At 44.7% G+C, this 25,039-nt stretch overlaps 1 protein-coding gene across 10 annotated transcripts in view; it reads right to left on the bottom strand.

The window, feature by feature from the left end:
* ZRANB3 (zinc finger RANBP2-type containing 3) overlaps nucleotides 1-25,039 on the bottom strand; it is a 157,065-nt gene that overhangs the window by 10,222 nt on the left and 121,804 nt on the right. For 9 of the 10 annotated variants that reach the window (XM_084775784.1, XM_084775788.1, XM_084775787.1 and 6 more), the window contains 5 exons: nucleotides 13,228-13,633; nucleotides 10,273-10,467; nucleotides 5,296-5,390; nucleotides 2,659-2,760; nucleotides 1,371-1,513 (listed from right to left, as the gene is read on the bottom strand). In XM_084775784.1, coding sequence (XP_084631910.1) covers nucleotides 1,371-1,513; nucleotides 2,659-2,760; nucleotides 5,296-5,390; nucleotides 10,273-10,467; nucleotides 13,228-13,633 — 941 coding nt within the window. The remainder of the gene's footprint in view (nucleotides 1-1,370; nucleotides 1,514-2,658; nucleotides 2,761-5,295; nucleotides 5,391-10,272; nucleotides 10,468-13,227; nucleotides 13,634-25,039) is intronic. The other variant, XM_084775786.1, reaches the window with a different exon arrangement.

Here is a 25,039-nt window from a genome sequence, read left to right as displayed (position 1 = left end):
CATAAGCTTTACCCATAACACCGCCGCTAACTGAGGCTCCAACACAGGACACCAGTGCTGCGGAGCTCATTCCTTCTGCGGCTACAAGGCTTCCCTGAAGGACTTCCCTTGCTCTCTGATCAGTCACCAGGTGTCTGGATGAGCGCTGTGAAGAGAGTCCCTCATCCTCCTCCTTCTGGTCCCATGGCTGAACCCTTAAATAAGGTGGACCCTAGGTACGTCCTATAGCTGTGGTCATCTAGATGTCTCCAGACATTGTCTGCAGGACAGTTACTTTCCACTGCTGGAGTGCAGTGCCTATGGAGGCCAGAAGGGGGAGCTCCCGTGAACTGGAGCTACAGACGGTTGTAAGCCATTACGTGGTGCTTTGAACCAAACCCAGGTCCTCTGTAAGAGCAGCAGAGCACTTAACCATGGAGCCATCTCCGCAGTTTCTTACTCACTAACTCAGGTGTGGACTTATGGAGGAAGGTGTATTAGGTAGGTTTGTTGCTCTGTGATTCCCTCCAGAGAGAGAATGTTGAAACGGAACAGCTGTCAGTGTCTCCTTTGCTCCATGCTAAGAGAACCAGGGTTTATGATCACAGAGAGGTTCATAGAGGTGAGACGCAGATGCTTATGACGTCATGTAGGGCGATTAGAAAAGACTTGTGGTGAAGTTGGTGGATGATACACCCATGTGTCACAATTAACCTTTACTTTCCAACCATGGACCTGACAGTTATTTCCCACTTCTGGGAACAGGGTAGTGTGTTAAAATAGAACCAACTCCCCTGCTGCAGCAGGGCGGACGGGTCCCAGGCCATGCTCTGGACTCTAAAGGGTAAGGGTCTCTCTGTTGTTAGTAACACCTGAGGCTTAATAGGTCACAGGTGTACCAAGCCCAGCCCCTGGCCTCTCTGTTTACAAGCAGGATTCCTGGTAAGTGGAAAGCAGACAATCTGATGTCTTCTAGCAGATCTGATTAAGTTCACTACACATATAGCTATGTTGCTATAAAATGACATAACCATTAAGTATGATTCTTTTTCCCTCCCTCTCTGAGAACAAGGTTGCATGTTGCCCAGACCAGGTTTGAACTCCCCATATAGCTGAGGATGGCCTTGAATTCCTGATCATCATGACTACACCTCCTAAGTGCTGAAATTAAAAGTGTGTGCCCTCAAGTGTGGTTTATTCAGTCCTACTGAGGGAACCCATTGCTTTGCTATATGCTAGGCAAGCACTCTATCAACAAACTATGTCCCCAGCTTAATTTTCCTCTAATTAACCAAAATTCCATTAGTGGTCCCATGAGATGCCTCAGATTTCCTATAGAAACAGCATGGAAAGCAATATACTACAGGGTGCGAAGGGAAGGCGGCTCTTACCTTTTGGTACTGTGTTCTTTGGCTTGTTGCTTTGTGATCTCCTCCAAGGCCAGGACTGGGCTGCAGAACAGCTGCCCACTTTTCCTGATCATCCTCTGCTTCATGGCAGTCAGACTATTCCATTCTCGGACGAACCTCAGAATCTGGCAGAAAAGAGATGACGACGAAGAGTTAACAGTTCCTGTCTTATGGTATCCCTCAAACAGATTGAAGTCGTATAGTTTAACTCTTTCTTCACCTTGGCACTATTATAAATTGCCCATGTCCAGTTGAATCCAGCATCTCTAAAGGCACTTCAGCAGCCCGGCATATGCTCTGAACACACAGGCACCAACAGTGAGACCCAAACAGAGGATAGACCCCAGTAGCAGCCCTGGGAAAGCTGGCCCCAGGGAGGCAGATCATGCAGGGGCCACAGTGAATGACACAACTTATGACAGTCACACTGTATCAGATGCCTCAGAACCACAGGTCAGATACCAGCAATAAATCTGGGTCACTACAGGAGGGTTGTCACAATTGTTCCTTATCAACCCTTGGTTTTTATCATCTATCTATCTATCTATCTATCTATCTATCTATCCATCCATCTATCATCTATTTACTTACTTATTATCTACCTACCATCTACGTATATCTACTATGTATTATAGATCTGTGTAGCTATAGTGTCTGTCCAATCTTTCTAATCTATCACCTATCTATTTGACTCTGAGGGTCAGTATTAACTAATGCCAAAGAAAATAGCTCACTGCTACCTCTTCCTTTTTTTTGTGGGGTGCAGCTGACCCCTGGGCTCTGCTTCATTTCCACTATCAGGGTGGTAAAAACTAAACAAGTGAACAAAGGCCCCAGCACCTTCTGGTAAGTATAAGTGGTGGAGGGCACGCTAAGGCTGAAGCAGCAAGTCTGGAGTCGTGGTGTGGTATTATGCTGGCTCTTGGAACGTGCCACTCTTAGAATTTAACCTTAAGAGATAAAGTGTGATTCTGACAGCTACATCACTGCTGCTAATCCTATGAATGAGAGCAGAACAGTGTGAGGGTGAGTCTGTCCTCAGCAGCAGCAGTGCTAGGTGTGGGCATTCACCAAGGAAACAGATGCCACATTTATTCTTAGCACCGGAAGAATTAATAGACACTGCCTGGATGGATAAAAACGCAGCCTGCAATCTGGCTCTGCCTCAGGCCATGAGGTCTTCTTTCGTTAAACTAAAAATGATCTCTCAAAGAATTTTTAAAGGTTTATTTAGCATAAGTACAACTGTATTATTTAAAACTTTTCTTACCACAGAGCGATTCTGTTTCAGTTGAAAGCTTGCTGGTAAGTCTTCCCAAAGGTCTAATTTTATATCCAAAGGAATGAAATTACAGTTCATCGGCTTTCCATCCTGATAACAGATGAGGAGACAGCACCAATGCATTTAAGTCTGTAGGTACTAGTAACTACTTTATAAGAAAAGTTTAATTATGATATAGAATGACCAATCTCCTAAAAATAAGCTGGGAGGCCCATTCTACACAAGGGTGTATCTCACATGCACCCCTGCAGGGCTGAGGTGAGTGGGGGAGGCCTTTACTCTGCCTGTACACAGACCATTCCCCCAACATACTTCCCTACTGGCTAACCTAGGAAATACACATGGAGATGATGAAAATCTGTAAATACAGTAGAAGAGCACATCCGTGAAGTTAACAGGAGGACAACCATCTCCAAATTCCCAAGTGACCTTCTTTATAATATTGAAAACATCACTCCGATCAAAGACCGACACTGATAAACATCTGAGTATCCCTTCCACGATGTGTTGAGACAGCTGACCGTGGTTGTTGACAGGGGAAGGGAGACGACAATTCTAGAGAATTATTTTCAAAATCTGCTTTCCCAAAGCCACACTACACTACTGCTCCAGAGACGGTCCATGCCCCGCCCACAGAGGAGGTTGGAACTACACTGAGGAGAATCATCTTCAAATATGAGTGAATGTCGTTTCCTTTTTTAAAGGAGAGGATGGCTGCCATATGAAGGTTCACCAGATCAACAACAGTTTCTCATATTCAAATTCTCTTAGTCAAAACAAATAGCCAGGCATGGTGGCGCATGCCTGTAATCCCAGCACTCGGGAGGCGGAGGCAGGCGGATTGCTCTGAGTTCGAGGCCAGCCTGGTCTACAAAACAAATGCTAGTGATCCACAGTCATGTTAGAAGAAGAAAACTATATGTACACGTGTGTGTGTGTGTGTGTGTGTGTGTGTGTGTGTGTGTGTGTGTGTGTGTAACTACATAATTCTAAAGTTTGGAGATGTAGTTCCAAACCCTGGATTTGGGATTCTCCCTGCAATGGTCAGTTCTCTCGTGACACCACTTGGGCCATTAAACTTGTTACCAACTTCTCCTTCACACTTTAGGGAGTGACCTAGGAGTTTTATAAACTTGTGCTGGCTGTTCCTCGTTCCTCAGCACTGTTAAGCCATGCTTTAGAATGCATTCCTCCAGGCTGGCAAGGTGGCTACTCAGGGGAAGGTGCTGCTGCCAGGACTGCTAAACTAAGTTCAATCCCCTGAGCCCACACCTAGGACAAGAGAACGGGCTCCTGCAAGTTGTCTTCTGACCTCCACACATGCAGCAGCATGGGAATGTCCCCTCCACTAGAGACACGTAAGAGCGAAAGAGACGAATATCCTTTCAACAGAACAGACTGTGTAAAATGACAAATATAAATTGTACATCCCAACTTATTGGAAGCTCAAACCTGAATGAACAGAGGTATTTGAAATCTTGGCCAACTTTTCCATACTCATATCAGTGTAATTAGGAGAAAGACTGTCACAGGGTCTCCAAGCTCTTCTCAGAGGGGTCACAAAGTCACAGTGTTTTGTACTATTACGGGGCGTTATCTGCCTGTCAAGTTTACTTCCTTATGATTGTTTGTGCTGTCCTTAGCAGTCTTCATCTGTCCTGCTGAGACAAGATCCTGCTACAACAGCGCAGGTGGGGTCCAGCTGGAGTTGCCCCTACCTCACCTTCCCCAGGGCTGGGGTTACCCAGATCCACAGTCTTATATAGAAGCCAGAGGACTGCTGAAAACCGAGTGTATTGCTCTCAGCCTAGCACTTTGCTTTAGAAAATACAACTACTTTTAAAAAACATATGCATTTAAAAAATGTATTTATTTTATGTATGAGTGTTGTATCTTTAGGTATGCCTGCATGCCTGAAGAGGGCATCAGATCTCAGTATAGATGGTTATGAGCCACCATGTGGTTGCTGGGAATTAAGCTCAGGACCTCCTGAAGAGCAGTCAGTGCTCTTAACTTCTAAGCCATCTCTCCAGGCCCAAAACGTATGTTATTTGTAGTAAATGTTAGTTTAAAAGTGAATGATGCATGGCTATTTTAAATGTCTTTATTTTAACACAGACTGGAGTAACTCATATCAACAAGAGCTCTTAGAGTCTTGAATACATTTCATTATACAAAGGGGTGCTCCCACTAAACAGCATGACCTTTGCTAGCCTAGGCTCCTGCAGCAGTCTGAGAGGTCCCATCACAACGCTTGTCTCTGACACTGATCAAGGGTGGGCTGTGGGAGGTGAGGGCATGGGCAGGGGGAGATGGGGTGGGGTTAGGCGGGTATAAAAGTGCTGCTTCGAGTGCCGAGCGCTCTCCAGGGGTGAGCCCGTTCTATCCTTGCAGCAAATCTTCCCTACATTTTAGAGCTGAGGAAACGAAGCAGAGAGCAGCTGCTGTGTCTAAGATCGCAGTACAGTAACAGAGGGAAGCAAGGCCTCTCCCTGAAGTCTTTAGATGTCACATAGGAATGTGATGACAAGTTACATGGGTACCTATCTTATTGTTAAGTGGAAACTGAAAGTGGAGAAAGGAAGCTTGTCATAGCTCACAACCCAGCACCTGTGTGACACTTACCTTGGTATATAGGTGGATGCGCTCGGTGTTCTGACTTGCACAGAACATGAAGGTCTCACACACTGGCAGAGTGCCTGAGTTACTCAACTGCCCTGCTGAAGAAGACAAAAGAGACTCTGAAAGGCCACCTGCTATGTCTAATGTAGCGTATCTGGGGTCTGGAGAGAGGGCTTGGCTGTTCTTTCAGAAGACTGTAGTTTGAAGCCTAGCACCTGTAACTCCAGCTTCCAGGGACAGACACACACACACACACATACACATACATACACACACAGTCATGCACATGCTCAGAAGCATAAATAAAATAAAAATAGATCTTCAAAAAGTAGCTTATTTTACTGTTCTGCAGATTAGAATGGTGAAATAGCTATATATAAATACTAACACATTTGGATAGCAAGTCTAAATTTGAAATAAAACGCCCAAGGCAGCTCTTCTGGAAGCATTAGCATATAGGAAACTGGGGCTTTCTTTGCTAAAGACTGAACAAGAAGCAAATAGATTCAGGATCAGCTGAACAGATATGAGTTAGACATAACCAACACCAGAAGGCTGTTACCAGACTTGAAGGCTTTAGACTCTTTCCTATTGCATATTACAGCTGGGACCAAGTCATCCCAATTTGATTATCAGCTTCAGGGCAGCTCTGCCGAGTGCCACTGATGTGCCTAGCTCCCTGTGCACAAGGAGATGACTAGACATGCCTATTTCTGCATCATTACTTAAAGTATTTTCTTAGTCCCATTACCCAGAATTCTTCAGGAGAGACAAAAATTATGGAAGCAAGTCAACACAATAATGAGAGTCAAAGAGGCTGGGGTTGTAGCTCATTGGAGGAGTTTGTCTGACATGCCCAAAGACACTGGCTTGCATCTCCAGTACTACTAAAATCTAACCCCAAAACACAGGTGAATATTGAGTGAAGCTAATGCCTTCTAAACACATGCAATGGTCCAGGAACTGGCAAGCTTGGCTCTGCGTGCCATCCAGTAGGCATCATCATCATCTTCATCATCATAGTAGTTTTCCAGAATAGTCACTGGATGCTTTACAAATCTAGCTTGTGATTTATTACCATAAATGAAAAAGAAACAAAGAACATGGTGAAGACACAATATGCACATATGGAACTGGCATAATGAAAAGCCCCTAGTTTTCACAATTAGTGAATGTAAATTTGGTTTTATTTCTTCCAAAAGAAAACTGTTTGGTATGATTCATCTAAGAGTTTTTTCATACTATTTTATATGAATTAAAATTTTATACAAATATGAAAAATAACCCATTCCTGGTAGGGTGGTGGCAGCTCACACCTTTAATCTCAATACTCAGGAGGCAGAGACAGGTGGATGTCTGTGAGTTAGAGGCCAGCCTGGCATACAGATCGAGTTCTAGGACAGCCAAGACTACATAGAGAGAGACCCCGTCTCAAAGAACAAAACCAAAACCAAACCAAAACAAAACAAAAATCTCTGAAACCAGTCAGTGACAACAAAGGCACGTTGCAATCTAAGCGGCAGCTGTGAGGTTGTTGTCTGAGCCCATGTGAGCTCAGCCATGGCTACAGCACCACTGTCCCTCAAAGCCACACACGGTGTACATGCACTGCTATTATATGTATTGAATCTACTTAACTTCAAGATTTATAAGCACTTCAGTATGGGGCTAGCGAGATGGCTTAGTGGATAAAGGCAACTGCTTTCCACATCTGCTGACCTGAGTTCAAATCTACATCAAGATGGAAGGAGAACCAACTCCATGGAGTTGTCCTCTAGCCTCCATACGTGTGACATGGCACACTCATGCCCCTCGGCCATCACAACACAATACTATTCTGCTAATAATAACAATAACAACAACAACAACAACAATAATAATAATAATAACAACAACAATAATAACAACAACAATAATAACAACAACAATAACAAGACATTTTATCACATTGTGAACCCTTAGATTTGAACTGAAAAAACAAACAAACAAACCTGTTTCTTGTTGTGGTGTGACTCAGCCCTAGCATACGCCTTTAACACAAGAGCTTTCCATTTATTTGTGGTGTGGCTCAGCCCTAGCACATTCCTAACCCAAGAGCTAAATAAAGTCAACCACAGGTCAAGAGGTGGAGCAAGGAACCAACCAGGCGGAAGGGAGTGAACGTAAGTAAACAGAAAGGAGGGACATTGAGTTGAGGGTATTTAAGACAGCGTGGAGAAGAAGAAAGAGCTTTTTCTTCTGAGACGTCAGCTGAGTAGGAAGTTCAGCTGGGTGCTTTCTCTGCCTCTCTGAGCTAGCAGGTTTTCACCCCAGCATCTGGCTCCTGAGTCTTCATTGGTAAAATTGAATGTTTGGAATTTTCTTTATAACAATGACAACAACAACAACTACTACTACTGTTACTACTATAAATAAAATTAAAAAGTATTTTTCAGTATGTTCTGGAATTAAAAGGAGAAAATATAAATATCAAAAAAGCCAGGATACAGGAGAGTACAGGTTTCAAAGCAAAGAAACAAATTCCTGGGGGAATAACTAAACTCTCTCATGAGGATGCCATCTCATGTTTGGTTCGTGGGCATGTGCAAAGGGTCACCTATTATATACATAACAAAGCAGCTGAAGGCAGCAGACACTGCTGGTGCAGATCCCTCAGGACAAACAGAAGTCACAGCCACAGGTGGCATGTTTGGGCTCTGGGTAAGGTACTGATTCTATCTGCTGACCTTGGTCAGAAGAGCATTTTATCATCAGGGCGCATCATATTTGAAGAACTGGACATTAATGTGTAAAGATTAGAAGTCATTCTTTGACAAAAGGTATATATAAGGTCAGAGCCAAAGCAGCTGACACTTCTAGGGAGCTGAGAGGTGCATTATGGGAACAAACCCTCTTCAGTGTTCCCACGAAGCATAATTTGATAGTTTAAGACTACAGATGAATCTTTTGCTGACAGCTATCCTTCCAGATTGTACGTTTCTGGTTTGAACAAAACCTTAGCTCCAGAGTAGGATGTTATCTCTCACACACACACACACACACACACACACACACACACACACACACACCACCACCACCACCACCACCACCACCACCACCACCTTCTTTATCTTGGCTTTTCATAGAAGTCTATGCTTACTGGAAAGATATGAAACATATCTCTTACTTGGATTGTTCGGGCGGATAGTCTGAGAGGTCAGGAAGAAGGAAGCAGGGACAGACAGTACAGGGAAACGATAATGTGTCTGCAGTGGATGGTGAAGCAAATCTGCAGGCTGAGTGGACCTTCTAAAAGCTAGCGAATCTTTAAAAAGTATTTATTTATTAAAGTGTGTGTGTGTGTGTGTGTGTGTGTGGGTCAAAGGACCTTTTACTATGTGGGTCAGGCTTGGTGGCAAGTGCCTTTACCCACTTGCTGGCCCCAGCTTTGGTTTTTTGGGACAGGGTCTCCTGTGGTCCAGGCGGACTTAGAATTCACTATGTGGCTGGGGACAACCTTGAACCTTCATCTTCCTGCCATCCCCTCCCAGTGTGTACCAGCACTGGTTTATGCTTATGTTTGGTGCTGGACCTAGGGCTCTGTGCATGCTAGCAAAGCACTGCAGCAAATGAGCTGCCATCCCAGCTCTTATTCATAGGAACGAGCTGGCAGATGTCTGCACCGAGGAACTGAGGCAGAGCGAGCAACCCACCATCTCCTAGCCAGGAGGAGGAGACTCAGGGTCAGCTGACAGCAGCTGTTCACTGGTGTATGCCATCCCAGGTCCCAGGCTTCATTAGCTCTTGGGGATTGGTCTTACAGCAGGAAGAAAGAAACTACAGACACAGGAAGCTGAGCCCTCCAGCTGTACCCTCTTTATCAGATCCAGACAGCATTTACTCGAATATATCTTTTTTTTTCTTTCCCTCAGACAGGGTTTCTCTGTGTAGCCCTGGCTGTCCTGGGACTAGCTCTGTAGATCAGGCTGGCCTTGAACTCAGATCCACCCGTCTGTCTCCTGGGTGCTGGGATTAAAGAAATGTACCATCACCAGTTAGGTCCAGAAACTGCTAAATGAACACTTCATTTTGAAGCTATGACTCTCCCTCCAAATTATATCCATGTTGACAGCAGTTAACTTAGAAAGTTTTCAGGGGCCTCATCTAACAATCTGGGATGATTTTAAGGTGTGTACCAATCTGCAGTGTGCTATGATCACTAAGGGAGTTAAAAAGAAAATAATCCCAAATCATGCGCAGTAGTCTGCCAGCTGGCCCATGTGCAACTGCAGGGTGGAATTCACTGACTAGTGCAGCTGTAAGTAACACAAACGGATCAAGCACCAAATAAATAAAAGCTCAACACCGAAGACTCCAAGTGCAGTCATTCATTGGGTCTTTGTGTCTGTGTAGAATGTGTGTATTTGCACTGAATGCTGGGTTTACAGGTGTGTGTGTGTGTGTGTGTGTGTGTGTGTGTGTGTGTGTGTCACAGATAGCTCTGTATGCGTTTGGTGGGGATCAGCTGTCCCCCTGTCAATGGTTGGACAGGGGGACATTTTGGTGGCAACAGCAATTTATTGGTTGCGATGCTACATAGTGTTGGTGCCAGCAGAGAGCCATCTGGTACTTAAAGAGGTTTCTGAGAGAGGTACATGTTTTTAACATAGAAGGTACTTGGGATAAGGCATCAACCACAAATTTAGCAAGAGTGTTATGTATTAAAGCATGTGGCACATATTTATTTAGTTGGTTAGTTTTGAAAGAGGGTCTCATAATCAGGCTGGCCTCAGATTCACTATGTAACCAAGGATGACCTTGAACTCCCAAGCTTCTTGCCTCTTCCTCCTGAGTGCTGGGATTACAAGCTTTTGCCACCACAACTGGTTTATGCAGTGCTGGGGATTGAAGCTGTTGACTCGGGCACGGTAGCTGAGAGGTCCACATCCCTGGGCCACACACAGTCATTCTCTGAGCACTAGAAATAGAGGCGGGACTTACCAACCCCTGCCGAGGATGTCAGTCTGCCTTCCCTCGCACCTTCCAATGTTTCTTCCTTGTTACTGGCCTGCTCAGCTTCTGACCGGTCAGGGAGTTGTTTTACACAGTCCAAACTAGCCTGGTGATTTCTGGAGGGGCTTTTCTGAGAACCGTCTTCCTCAGCTTTGTTGTTATCCTGCGTATTGCGGAGGCCAGCTAGAATGATTAAAAATAAGGTGATTTAAATGTAACAGGCATAGATTAAAATGTCACAGCTCAGTTTTGCTTAAAAAAAAAAAAAAGTTAACAACGTTTACTCAGGCTCACAAAACGTTGCTCGGGAAGGGACAGTTTGCCCTGCCTCCTGAGGATCCCTTCTAAGATGCACGGGTACACAAAACTGTAAACCAACAAATAAAAACGCATCTACAGATGAGTAGAGTCAGGCTGGGCTTGTCTTAGAGAACTGGAGGCAGGAAGGGCAGCTAGGAGAGGGTGGAATCCAGAACTGTAACGGGGCAATGTTAGAGCATTACACAGCACAGGCTCTCAGGGCCGTGCTCCGAGAGCCCCACCTGAGCCCAGCCCGGGAGCTTACACTGTTGGGTATATACCCTACATGGAACTGGACAGCAGAGAGACCCTCAGCCAGGAGTAATGGTGAGTACAGTCCCCCCCGCCCGCAGGAGGATGGCCTGGAACTCAGAGGCCCATCTACCTCTGCCTCCAGAGAGCTATGGTTATAGGCCTATGCTGCCATGCCCAGATGATGCCCATTACCAAAGGGGGATTCTGACTGCTTTGCATGTAAAGATCCCAAAGGGCAAGACTGGAGTGGGGGATGCTACTGGGTCTCGATAAAGCTGCTGCTGCTGGTTTCCACGGTGATAACAGGAGTAAGCGGCAGGCACAGGGGTGTGCTTAAGTTTTAACAACTGAAGGGAAGTGAGAAGGTGATCAAGGAAACAACTGAGTTTATTTTTTTTAATTTTAAAATTTATTTTCATTTAAAGCATATGGATTTTTGCCTGCATGTTTGTCTATGTACCATGTATGTGCATGATTCATGGAGGCCAGAAGATGGTGTGAGGACATTAAAGACTGTTGAGAACAGCCTTGTGGGTGCTGGGAAACAAGCCAGACAAGCCTGCACACCAAAGGTTGACATCTGGCGTCTTTTTCAATCATTTCCCACCCTCTTTTGGTTTCTCACTGGACTTGGAGCTGGGCAATTGGTAAGTTCCAGAAATCTACCCGCCTCTGCCTGGGACTGGAGGTCTGTGCTGCAGCAGCAGCACCAGGACTTATGTAGCAGGCAGCTGACAGACTGATCTCTCTCCAGCCCTGCAACTCTAGCCTGGACTTGGTAAGCTTGCAGTTCTCTTTGGATACCCAAGCAGCAATGTTTTGTACGCTGTTTTGGATAAAGCACTGGGACATTCAAGTCAGAGACATAGAATTGGGCAGGGTCAGCTATCAGTTGTTATGTCATGTCGCCCAGTGTATCCTATGCCAAGTCTACTCCAAAGTGCCACAGGCCTGAAGTGGCTTCCACAGACTGCAACATCCTGCTATGACTCCTTTAATCTTTTGGATTCTACTGTTTCTTCAGAGAGTTACATGGAAAGCACTATAAAAAATTTAACTGCCCTTTAATACTTTAGGGGGCACAAACAAACCAAGGTGTGAGATAATTATGCCAACTGCAATAATGTAAAACTGACAGTGTAATGTTGAGATGCATTAAGACCACTATTACTTAAAGTTTTTTTTTTTTAAATCATTAAGCAGGTTGTTTCATATTCACAACTGTAGTTTAGTTTTTGAAGTTTCTTGGTGGGCAGCTTATTCAGTCATAGGTCTAGAGACTTTTGTTGTTGCTCTTGGCATCATAACGATCAAATACATAATAAATGATGATTTTTTTCCTAAGTGAGCCACTTTATACTTACCGTGAACTGACATTATTCTATAGTCACAGATTGCGTTGTTTTGACTGTCTGCAGCAGCTGGGATTGCAGGGGTTGTGTTAACTGTGGCAAGGACATTGATTGCATGGGCAAAGCGTGTGGTTCTAGCTTACTTTCAGAGAACAGGTGCCCACATCACAAATACAACTGCCCAGATGGCCACTTGTCAATTTTGATAGAGTTCTCAGAAGTGAGGGAGGAAAGACTTAGCTACTCTTGTTTTTCCTTCAGATCAAAATTAAGAGTGAGGGAGGAGTGAGAGAACTGTGACGTCAGAGCCCTCTTAGCTCCGTCTTTGTTTGAACCAACTGTCGGGAGAATGAACAGAGGTGAACAACCAGGCCACTGATAAAATGACCTGTTTCTAGTCTCCAATACTGCTAACGTGGCATTTTCCACTGCCATAAAATGTTCTCTGAAACTGAAAACAGAGAGGATACAAATGGCGTTTTTCTGTTACATTGTATTTATTTTGTAAGCTTATGTTATTGGTCGGATTCTTTCAGTAAGACTTTGAGAAGAACTCACGACTTGTCAAGCAAGAAAACATGGCACAGTGAATACTAAGCAGGCCACGCAGTTACCAAGTAATTCCATTTAAATATAAAAATCCTCTATAATTTCCTTAAAAACAAGAATATCTACTTGTTTTATAACAGCAGGTCTCTGACAGGCAGCACATTTGCTACCATAGCAACAAGGCTTCTCCTGACCACTGAGCCCACATCCTGCTGACATTAATCAGAAATGCCCATTTGTGCCAAATAAATGCCAATGCCGAGGATATACATTCTCGACAGAACCAGGAGTCCTTCACATTCCACAGGGGAGGAATTTACAATCTTCACTCAGTGAAATTCTTAACTCCGTTTTAAGGGCCTTAGGCCCTGCAGAGTCACGAGGCACTTTGGTAACAATAGTATCTGAAAGCTTGGAAGGTCTTCAGACACCAGCCTGAGCCACCCCCCTTAACCCTCCACCTAACCTTCCCCTTCCGTGTACTCACCAGCTCTGCCCTGAGGGTTCTCGCACATCTCACAGTAAGGAAGGTCGGGGTTATTGATGAATGTGCAGAAGCCACACTGCCACCGCTTCTTAGGAAGGGCTGAGGAGGCCGGCGGGGACTGGGCCTCATGGACGCCTTCCATGGACACGGCTCTGGCTTGCAAAGATGGTCTCTCCTCCAGGGCACTGCTGTGGTCCCTGGTGCCAAGTGACTTCAATCTTTTAGCTTCAGGTTCAAAACCATTTTTGTCCTCAGTGCTGTCTCCTGTAGCCATGTTTCTAGGGTCTGAGGTCACTGTAACCTTCTCCTTGAATGCCTCTGACTCACCACAGGATGTTTCCAACTGTCTCTTTTTCGGTTTTGGTAAGAAGAACGATCGAATATCGTGCTGTTTTTCTTTTTCAAACTAAAATCAGCCAACAGTTATCAAATGAGGGGGCAACTGTTCTTCCTAAATTAAAGAACTTAGCATTTTTTATTAATCAGACTCACTGAAAATGAATCCAATTATAGTACCATTCTTCATAAATACATACAACTCAACGGAATGAACACAGCCAAGCACTGAATGGACGTCGGCACAGGACGTCAGCACACACTTCCTGCATCTTTTTGCTTAGCATTTACTGTGTGCTGAACTCGTTTAACTTTAACGCTAGCCCTATGAAGGAGGCATCAGGTGAGAGAACAGTTTAGAGACGTTAGGAACTTAGCTAGAGAAGTTATGAAATAAAAATGTACTTCCTAAACTACCTGCCTTTGGTGAACATCTGGGAGAAGAAGGAATCACGTATTTTAAGCATTTTAAGCAAATAAAATGATACATTTTAAGTCAATCAAGAACCTAGAAAAATGCTTTCATGGCCAAACTGTAAACACACTGTATATAAACTGTGACACTCATATTAAGATATTACACTCACCGGAAAACATTTTCAAATAGCATTAAAGTATTCATTCTAACCTCCATGTGAGCACACGCACACGTGAACATGCACTCCCACATGTATTTCCCATGCCTGCAAACACACAAACACACAGAGACACCACACACACACACACACACACACACACACACACACACACACACACATAATAAGAGAAAAACCTTTCCTTTGGTTACAAGGGTCTTGTTAACTTCTAGCCTAGTATTCTAAAACTTCATAATTACCTCCATCTATATAATCTATATTTATATGCCTCAAAATTCTACTCTGCACTCAGGATACCTTATTCAAATTGGATAAAAATTTTCTCTTATAAATTTTCATGATTTTTAAAAATAAAATTTAAAAAATTCCTTTCCATTTTCTGGGATCCCCGTTTGCATAATTTTGGTTCTACCCTTTACGTCTTCTTCTTCTTAGGCATATATTTTCCTTTTGTTCTTTATCCTCTAAAACATTAAACTTTCCTCTACTTAGCTTCCCTCTCCGCTGCGTGATTATTTTAATTTGGCAGTCATGTGTATTTACATTTTTTTACTACATGTATTTACTATGTATATGTATGGTGTGTGTTAGTGTGGACCCTTAGGTGCTACAGCACATGTGTGGAGGTCAGAGGACAACTTGTAGGAGTTAGTTCTCCCCTACAACTGTGTCATCAGGCCTGGTGGCAAGTACCCTTATTTGTTGAGCCATCTCCTCAGCCTGGTTGTCGCATGCATTTAACATCTAATAGTAACATCCAACAGTGGCTTCTTCTCCCTGCTCCCTTCTCACTCCCATTTGCAGTATCACTGCAGTCTGAAGCTACTAACTAGTTTTCAAAAGGTTATCGTCAGCATCTACCTTTGTGTTTACCTGCTTCTCTTTACCCTTGTCACTTCCTCGTCGGACAGTCAGTGACCCTTGGTTGTTCCTCTGCATAAGGACTGAGAAACAGGGAGGGCGCTGGTGGCATGGTTCAGTAGGTAACGGTTCTTGCTGTGCATGTCCAACAATCTGAGCTCAATCCCTAGACACCTCGAAGGCGGAACCACCGACTGCGGCGGCCCTCTGACCCCCAGTGCATGGGATGGGAAGGCTGCTATGGGACTCAGGACACAAGGGGCTGGTCACCAAGATGGGGTAGGGCATTCTGGTTCCATGTGAGAATTTAAAAACATGCTGGGACACGGGGTGATAGACTCTTTCACCCTGGCCTCCTGGTCTCTGAGTTAATACTAAGACTGATGTTTTCGACTGGAAGACCAGAGGAGCAGAGGAAAGGAAAAAAGCTCCCTCCCAGCCATGTGAGGACCAGCGGGTGCCAGGATGAGTCTCAGAAGGGGAAGGAAGGAGGGTGGGTACGGCTAAATGAATGAGGAGACCTGACCTGGACATCTAGGAACGACTGATGTGCAGGTGGAGAAGGAAAGACTAAGTGAGACGGAGACGGGAGGACATGAAAGATCAAGGAGGACGGGAGCCGCTGAGCTCTCAGGGGGGCACGCGCGGGACGTCACCCGCCATTCATTAAACCCAGTGCGGTCCCGCCGGAGCTTTGATGGCCGTTTTCACGGACTGCTTTCCCTTTCTCTATCTTTTCTTTCTGGGTCTTTTTATTTATCCTTTCTAGGTGACTTTCTCCTCATTTTTTTAACTTGTTAAATTATTAATTTTGGCATTATGAAATTTTTAGTTTCAGTCCCTGTTTGCTGATTCTCCCCTTAGTTTCATTTCACAGATCTAACAATTTCTTTTATAATTTTTGTGGCTATTAAGGACATTTTTGCTTGTTGTGCTCTGTTTTCTTCAGGTCACTGTTTTATTGGTGGCCCTTTCTTGGCATAAAGAACTCAGATTGTTTTTCGTTTTTAAAAGATGTACTTATTTATTATGTATACAATGTTCTGCCTGCATGTGTGCCTGCATACCAGAAGAAGACACCAGACCTCATTATAGATGGTTGTGAGCCACCATGTGGTTGCTGGGAATTGAACTCAGGACCAGCGCTCTTAACCTCTGAGACATCTCTCCAGCCTGTGGTGGCTCACAGCTTTAATCCCAGTTCTTGGGAGGCAGAGGCAAGCAGATCTCTGAGTTCAAAGCCAGCCTGGTCTACAAAGGCATCCAGAACAGCCAGGGGTACACAGAGAAACCCTGTCTTGAAAATCAATAATAATAACAAAACAACAAACAAAAATAACAAAGACTTCCTTAAGCTATTTCTAAACATATTTTAATATCATTTATTATTTTGCATGTGGGTATGTGTGTGTGTGTGTGTGTGTGTGTGCGCGCGCGCGCGCGCGCGCGCACGCACAGGCACATACAGGTGCATGTGTGTATGTGTGCTGGTGCACACATGCATATACAGGTGTGTGTGTGTGTGCTTGTGCAGGTGTATGTGGGAAGTCAGAGGACAATGTGCAGGTGTTGGTTCTCTCCTTTCAGCATGTGGGTTCTAAGGGTTAAACTCAGGTCCTGAGCTTGGCAGCAGGGCTCCCGTCCCACTGGGCTCTCTTGCAGCCCTAATTAAACTAACTACTGTGTCTGCTCACATTTAAGAATTTCCACAAGGAAGACTTCACAGTATAGTTATCAATAAAGGTTCTGCCGAAGAGCCTCACAGTCTCAAAGAGGCTTCTTGGTCTGGTGTGGTTGTGTCTTCAGATGACACAGTGGTGGCACCAGGGAGCAGAAGGAACAAACCTGGTAAAGATCTTATAGTTAAAGTCTTTCCCCTCGTCTGCTTGTGTTCAAGTTAGTGAGGTCACCTCAGCTGCCTCTTTTCTTAGATAAACAGCTCAAACTTTTCTTCTTTTGACTGAGGAGCAAATGAACCATATGTCAGTGTGATGGCTCTTCTTGGTTGTCAATTTGACTACATCTGGAATTAACTAAAACCCCAAATGGCAGGCATACCTGTGAGGGACTTTTGCTCCATCTGAAGTAGGAAGATCCACTTATAATCTGGATCTTTGAGGTAGGAGGACATGCCTTTAATCCAGACCTTGAGGTAGGAGGACACACCTTTAATCCAAATCTACTCTGGGCCACGCCTTCTGCTGGCAGCCTATATAACAATTTAGAAGAAGGACACTGTTCTCCTTGCCCGCTTTCCTTCATGGTGCTAGCAAGTCCACTCCTTTGGTGGCTTTAGGGTCTACTTCCTTGGGATTCCAGCATATACTACAGACCAGCTGAGCCACTGGATTCTTGGACCTTCCTTTCATAGGTAGCCATTGTTGGATTAGCTGGACCACAGCGTGTAAGTCATTCCAATAAATCCCCTTCCTATATAGATAGAGAGATGCATTCTGTAAGTTCTGTTACTTTAGAGAATCCAGTCAGTATAGTCATGTATGAAATGCATATTAGTAAGCCATCACATACATCCAGTTGTGTTTGGTAATATCTGTGTTTTATTGTGGTATGTGTGCATGTGTGTGCAGGCCGGAGCTTGATGAAGGTTGGATTTCTCCATCTCTTTCCACCTTATAAATGGAGGCAAGGTCTCTTACTGAACCCAGTGCTCAAGGGTTTGGCTAGTCTAGCTGGCCAGGCTGTCCTGACAAGCCATGCCACTACGTCCTTTGTGTTGAGGTTGTAGGTGGGTCACCACAGGTACCTGGCTTTTAGTGGGTTCTGCACACCCAAACTCTGGTCCTCACACTTGCACTGTAATCGGTCCCCCCTCAAGTCATGCCCAGACCCCCAGTCTACGTTTTAAATAATTGTTTCTTTAAAGACTTACTTTCACATCTCAACATCAAAAAGAAAAAAGTGTACAGGAGTTCTTAAAATGAAAGCAATCTTCCCAACAAAAACCTTTAAAGTAATCTTCTAACAAGGAATTTTCAGGACCTTCAAATACAGCAGACCTCCTTAAGTAAAGCAATTTACTTAAGCTATTTTTTTTTTTAAAAAGAACTTTAAAAAATCTATTTAAAGAATACCTAGTTTGGGAAAGTGGCATCTGGGAAATTCTCATTTTGTGCTAGAGGGAACTGAGAGGGGTGTGCAGTGGTGAGAGACTGCAATGGAAACAGAGGTCAGCCTCCACCACTGTGCAGATCACCAAGGGTGTGTGGTAGCGGTGGTGACTCCAGTGTGTGTGCTGATCTGAAAGCCACCACGTATTATATAGACTGAGACGTCAGCAAATGACGTCTAGGAAGGGGGAAGTGGCTAGAAATACATCATTGTAATAATTTCTCAAACCAAAGGATATGTCAAGAATATATTCTTGCAAATAGTGCATAGTTGGTGAGGGCTCCAGTTAGCTTTGTAAGGATGGTTGACTGCGGAATGCTGTCGCAGGCAGTGAAACTTACAAGCGAGAATCTTGGCTGTAGAGCTGCCAGGGGCTGGAAGGGCTGGTGGAGCAGAGGTCTCCTTTATGGCCATCAGCTAGAAACTTGACTCCTAGAATCAGTTGAGCTTGCTGATTAGAGCCTCTGGGTACCTGAGGAAGTTACTGATGAGGGCTCTTTGACATACAGTAGCTATGACTGGCAGAAAAACAGGAGAGAAAATCTCTTTGATATTTCCTAAAGGTAATTATATTGTGCTGGTTGGAGACTGAGAAGGGTTGGTGATATGTGTTCTTACAAGCCTCTAAGGGTCTGGAAAGCCTCTGGGACTGACTGTAGAGACTTGTTTTGTGGGAGGTCTTTATTCCCTCCACAGTCTCAGAGGAACTCAGAATCCCACTAAGGGGCTGGAGAGATGGCTCAGAGGTTAAGAACACTGTCTACTCTTCCGAAGGTCCTGAGTTCAATTCCCAGCAACCACATGGTGGCTCACAACCATCTGTAAAGTGATCTGATGCCCTCTTCTGGCCTGCAGGTGTACATGCAGGCAGAGCACTCTATACATAATAATAAATAAATAAATCTTTAAAAAAAAAAAAAAGAATCCCACTAAGGCAAGATCATGAGAATAAGGTATCTGAAGACTTCATGTTCTACTAGCGCCATTTCTCTCACCAAGTTAAAGTAGGTAAAGAGGGTTCCAGGGTTCACATGTGAACATGCACACACATGAGTGAATGCCTTTGTGTGTAGTGTCTGTGCTTGTGTGTGTGTGCATTGGAGTGATGCTCATGACTGCCCGGGGAGGCTGGAGGACACTGGGGGTCCTGTTATATTTTTCTCTGCCTTAGTCCCTTGAGCTAAGGCCTCTCGCTGAACCTACACCTCACCACTTTTCAGAAGGGACTGATGGGTGGCCAGCCCTAGTGATCCTCTGTCTTAGCTCCTCACAGTGCTGAGCTGACGGTGTTGGGGGCCATGCCCAGCCTTCTGTGTAGGGGCATCTGAACTCAGGGCTTCATGTCTGTACGACAAGTACTCTTACCCACCCGAGCCATGTCCCCACCCCAAGGAAACAAAGTATGCATTTTATTTTATTTTTCTTTTTTGAGAGAGGATATCATATATCCCAGGCTGGCCTGGAACTTGTTCAGTGGCCAAGGGTGACCTGAAACTCCAGATCTTCCTGCTCTTGCCTCCCCAGGAAGGATAACGCTGGCAGGGGCCACCATTTCTGGCTTGTTTTGCAGAAGTATCTGAATACTTGCAAACCTCTCGGGCGTCAAAGAATACTATTTTAAAATCTGATGGAGATATACCCAGGGTAACTCTGGTGCAGCCAGAGCGCATGCCACTGTAGGGTCTCTGCCCATCACTGCAACTGTGCTCTCAGAGATGAACTGGCCTAGCACTGTTTACACAGCTGAAAGAGGGGCACTGTGGGTGAGGCGAGTGGAGGAAAAAATGCAAGGAGTCTAGGAAACCAATGTTCTGGAAGAATGTAAGGAACTCACATGTGGGAGTTGGAGAGATGGCGCAGGGGTTAAGAACAAGGACTACTCTTACAGAGGATCCAAGTTTGGGTCCTAGCACCCAGATCACACAGTTTGCAAACACCTGTAACTCCAGCTCCAGAGGACCCCATACGCCTGGCCTCCATGGACACCTGCACTCACAAGCATGGCCTCCCCCCACCCCAACACACACACTACAAAATAAAAAATATAAATCTTACAGAGAAAGGACTCAAATGCCATGCAGCTTAAAACAAACCACATTGTCCTTAATAGTGTGAGATGAGTCACAGTGATGGCACCACGTCCATCTGCAGATAGGACGGACATCCAGCAGAGAGGTAGGTGTTTGGGGCGTGGCTGGTTAACAAAACGGAAGAAGCTTTTCACATCATACTGACTTGGACACACACGCATGCGCGTGAGCACACACACACACACACACACACACACACACACACACACACACACACTATATTAAATTCAAAATGTCTGCAAGATGTTGGTAGAGCCAGGTATGGTGTACCAATCACCAGGATTGTAAGAAGTTCAAGGGCAGCCTTTGGCTATACAGACTGAGCAGCTTGGAATACATAAGAAGCTGTTTAAAAAACAAGCAAACAACAAAAATGCTTCTAGTAATTTTTTTTTGAGACAGAGTTTTATGTACCCAGCATGGCCTTGAACCTTCTGTATAGCAGAAAGAGACCCTGAATTGCTGACCCTCTTGCTTTGAGGGCTAAGACTGTAGGCAAAAGCCTGAATACCCATTTCTCTAGTGATTTCTATATTGCCCTTTTCTTACTAAGCTGAGCATCCATCCACTTTTAGTGTTGGTGACAGTTGGAACCAGGTTCAGGAATGGAGTCCTGTGAGGAGAACGCTGTGTGCGTGTGAGAACACTCCAAGGAAACAAGAATCTTGTGACCTCAGTGTTTCAAAACATGGAATTGTTCTTGGAATGTATTTTCATGCTCCTCCTAGATGTAGCAGATAGGGGTGAGTTTACCTCAGGTTACTCATGATTGCTTGCTGTTGTTATTCAATTAAGTAATTAAACTATCTTTTATATGCCTCTGTGGAAAAACATGCTTTTGCCACACATGACTTGCCCTGGTGATTGTATACAGCTTGTACTCATGAGAACTTTACCCGTGTACTTCCTTAACCCTCGGAATATGAACTGTCTGATGCTCTGAGTAAAGCTGACGATTGCATGAGAATTTATTCTGCCTTATTTCTTGGCTCCATTCTTCCAAGTCCCGTCGCCTTGAGAGGAGACAGTCACACTCCTGGACCCCTCCCTGCATGCATGGACTGGAGCATCTGAGGACAACTTCACCTGTCATTTAGAGGCTGAAAAAATAAGGTTGACGATCTCACCACAGCAGACTGGGATCTCCAGGTTTCAGTACCTATCCTGACAGGTTAACTCATGCCACGTTGTCAGGCCGATTATTACTTTAAAAAAGACTTGTGTATGAGTGGTTTGCTTGTACGTATGTCTGTGCACCACATGCATGCCTGGTGCCCACAGAGGCCAGAAGGGGGCGTTGGATCTCCTGGAACTGGAGTTACAGCCGTGAGCTACTGTGTACGGGGCACTAGGAATTGAACCCAGGTCCTCTGCAAGAGCAGCTAGTGTTCTTTAAGCACGGAGCCATCTCCAGTCCTGCAGTTTATTTTAAAAACGAATAACTATTGTTTCCATTCTTTTTCTTAGTGAGGCAGTAACACAGAAAGATATTTTTTATGAGCTAGTAAGACTGTTACTGAATAGCTTATGGCATTCTTGCACTTAGAAAAGTCACTGTAATGATATTACAGAGAAATATCCCATTCATCAGGGCTATTTGCCCCTTAATTACGGCAAGTGAGTCTCTTTATGTCTGATGAGTAAGGAACTTAGAAGCAGGCATTTCTAAATAGGAGATATTGACAGACATTTTCATCTCTAGTGAGAATCCAACTTCCCAGAAAAGAAGCTACACCTGTGTGAAAGAGCCTACGAGGCTGACTGGCTGATTAGAACTTCCCGGACTGTGGACAGATAAAAGTTGCAAATTCAGAGCCAAAATCTTCTTGGGCAACCTTTAGTGTCCTATCCCCTCCTTCTAGTGGACACCGCGCAGCCTGGAACTTGCTATGCCAAGCAGGCTGGCCGTGACCTTGCCACGGCCTTTCTGTTTCTGACTCCTGCATGTGCCGCCATGCCTGGCTCCCTGGCCTTCTCCTATGAAGCTTTGTGGGATGTGCACACACGCTCCTGAGCTTCCACCAGTGCCGAAGCTCTTGTCAGCAGACAGCACCTGTAATCTACAGCAGAGAGTTCCCTACTCGTCCGTAAGCTGCTGACCTCCAGGTTCTATGGCTGTCAAAATGCCTTGACTTGTGACTTGTTTTCGTTCTTTAACTATAAAAACTTCATGGATCCATTGTCACACTGGAACGTGCCACTAGACTCCATGCTGCCAGGACATGGCGACTCAGATTGATCAACTATAAAGCATTTCTTAAGTCCCTTTGAGGAGAAAGCTGCTTCTGCATGGACAGACAAGAAATTGCTCCCTTTGGTTACAGGGCTAACAGTCACTGTGTCCCTATCCTCTGCTTAATAAAAATAAGAGAAGCAATACTGACTTTGGGGAGAAGTGCTAGGATAAGAACGGCAGAGTGCTTGTGCTGGTTAGTGTGCGTTTTCTCTGAAAGGCTGGGGGACCCCTATCAGCTCTGTTTTGACTTATGGTAAGTGCAGGGTCTTTTGAGACAAATGCCCTGGCCACAACGGTAGGACTAGAAGCTAGTTCTTAGAGCTGAAGGAGTGGAAAAGGAAATGCAGTGAAACTCACAAGAACAGTAAAGCACTTCGAAGCTGGTGCTGATGCAGCAGAGACCAGGCCACCAGTGTGAGGGCGCTGATGTCAGGGTTAGTAGGCTCTGATCAAAGGGCCTCTGCAAGAAGCATTGCTGCCTCCTGTCACTCGGCTCCATTCCTAACAGAATTAATAACCCTGCTTTAGAAACGATGACGGGAGCAGCATGACTGGAAGTGTAGCTGAAGACCCTTCACATCTGTGAATTCTACAGTCTGTTCTCAGAGGATGAGAGTGGCCGGCCGAGTCAGGGTTTAATTGACTAACTGGAAAAAAATGTGTTTAAATTACCCTGAAATGGAAATCGCTGCTTTCTCCACCCCTCTAGATTTTCCAAACAGACCATTTCCATGTAGCTGAGGAAAAACTCAACAGTGGCATGCTGTCGGGTACACCTAGCTTCTCTCTGCAGGCACAGAGAAAAAAGAACAAGACAAACCAATGCTATGCTGGTTTAAAACAAAAGCGAAAAAATAAAATAAAATAAATACAGAAATAAAACGTGGGCTGGTGAGATGGCTCAGGGGTGGGGTAAAAGTCTCTGTTGCCTACTCTGCCAACTGAAGTCTGACCCCTGAGACCTGCACAGTGGAAGGACAGAAGGACAAGAAGGACATCTTGTCCTCTGACCAGCTCATACAAAGCACGTAGTCATGTTTCTGTGCACACACACATATGTCTGCATGCAGCTCTTCACATAGAAGGAGTTGGAGTCCTGCAGCAATGCTATCCCCAAGGAGGAAACACAATCCTGACTTTCAAAAAGTATCTTACAGTAAAAGGAACTAGGAAGCTCCTTAAAGGAAAGGCCGGCGTCAAGTCTGGGACAGATAAAGGTCAGCGTGGATTTGGGATATTTTGTCCTCCAGAAAGCAAGGAAACCCTCCTGGAATGTGGGGATGAGAGGCCGAAGATATGGTTCAGTAGATAGAGCTAGTACTGCGTAAACATGAGAACCGGAGTTCAAGCCTCAAATAGCTATGTCCAACGACAGCGACCTGGCCCACTCCCACAGCACTGGGGGTGCGGAAGCAGGGGGATCACTGGCACTTGCTGGCTGTCAATCTAGTTCAAGGTTCAGTGAGAAGACTGTCTCAATGGAATGAGAGGTTATGTCATAGAGCAGAACACCAGATACTCTCCTCTGGCCTTCCCCTGCATGTGTACTGACTGACATGGGCACCTCTCACCACATGCATCCACACACACAGACACATGCACACACAAATAATAAAACGCAGCTAATAAATATAGGCTAATGATAGAACTAGAAAGTCAAAACCATCACTCAGAACCAATTCAGGCAAAAGTCACTGATGAAATCTAGACCACAGGGGAGGTATGGGAACAGGATGGCCACATGCTCTCAAAGTGCTGATCATAGTTAGCTTATCACAATTTTTTGGGAAGCAGCTAGGCTCACGATATGGCAGCCATCACAATTATCAGTATGGTCTGCCTTACTTTATTAATAAGTTTTGGTTGGTTTTGTTTTGGAGACAGGGCTTGGCTATAGAGAATTTTCTATGTAGTTTAGGCCAGCCTCAAACTCACAATCTTCGTGACTCAGCCCTGTAAGGGAAAAGCTTTTTGTTTTTCTACGGTCAGCACTTCAATCTTTTCCATTATTGCTTGTGTATTTTGAGGCACACCTCCATCCTTCCCTACCTTCAAGGTCATAAAAACATTTTCTTCAGTATTATCTTCTGAAGGTTAGATTCTATTCAGGTTGTTTTTCAAAAGAGCTGAGCATTAAGTTTTGAAACTGTTGGAAAATACAAGCTAGTCCAGTAGCAAAGTTAATTTTCACTTCTTCAAGTTTTTTAAATCTTTAAGTAAAATAGCCTTTCAAGAACATAAATAACAGAGAATTGCTGATTACAATCATACAGGATAAAGTACATTTTCCAGGTATTGAAAATGTAGAGGAAGCCGAGCATGGTGGTACATGCCTTTAATCCCAGCACTAGGAGGCAGAGGTGGATCGCTGTGAGTTCAAGGCCAGCTTGGTCTACAAAGCCAGTCTAGGACAGCCAAAGCTACACAGAAAAACCCTGTCTCGAAAAACCAAAACCAAACAAACAAACAACCAAACAAAACCAAACCAACCAACCAAACAAACAAACAAACCCCAAAACGAAAATGTAGAGGAAGGCGCTGAAGAGATGACTCAGTGGGCAATC

This window comes from Acomys minous (genome assembly GCF_964271855.1).
Source record: "Acomys minous genome assembly, chromosome: 1".
Classification (NCBI taxonomy): domain Eukaryota; kingdom Metazoa; phylum Chordata; class Mammalia; order Rodentia; family Muridae; genus Acomys; species Acomys minous.
The sequence above is the reverse complement of the archived record's forward strand: the minus strand, read 5'-3'. Positions and strand labels throughout refer to the sequence as shown.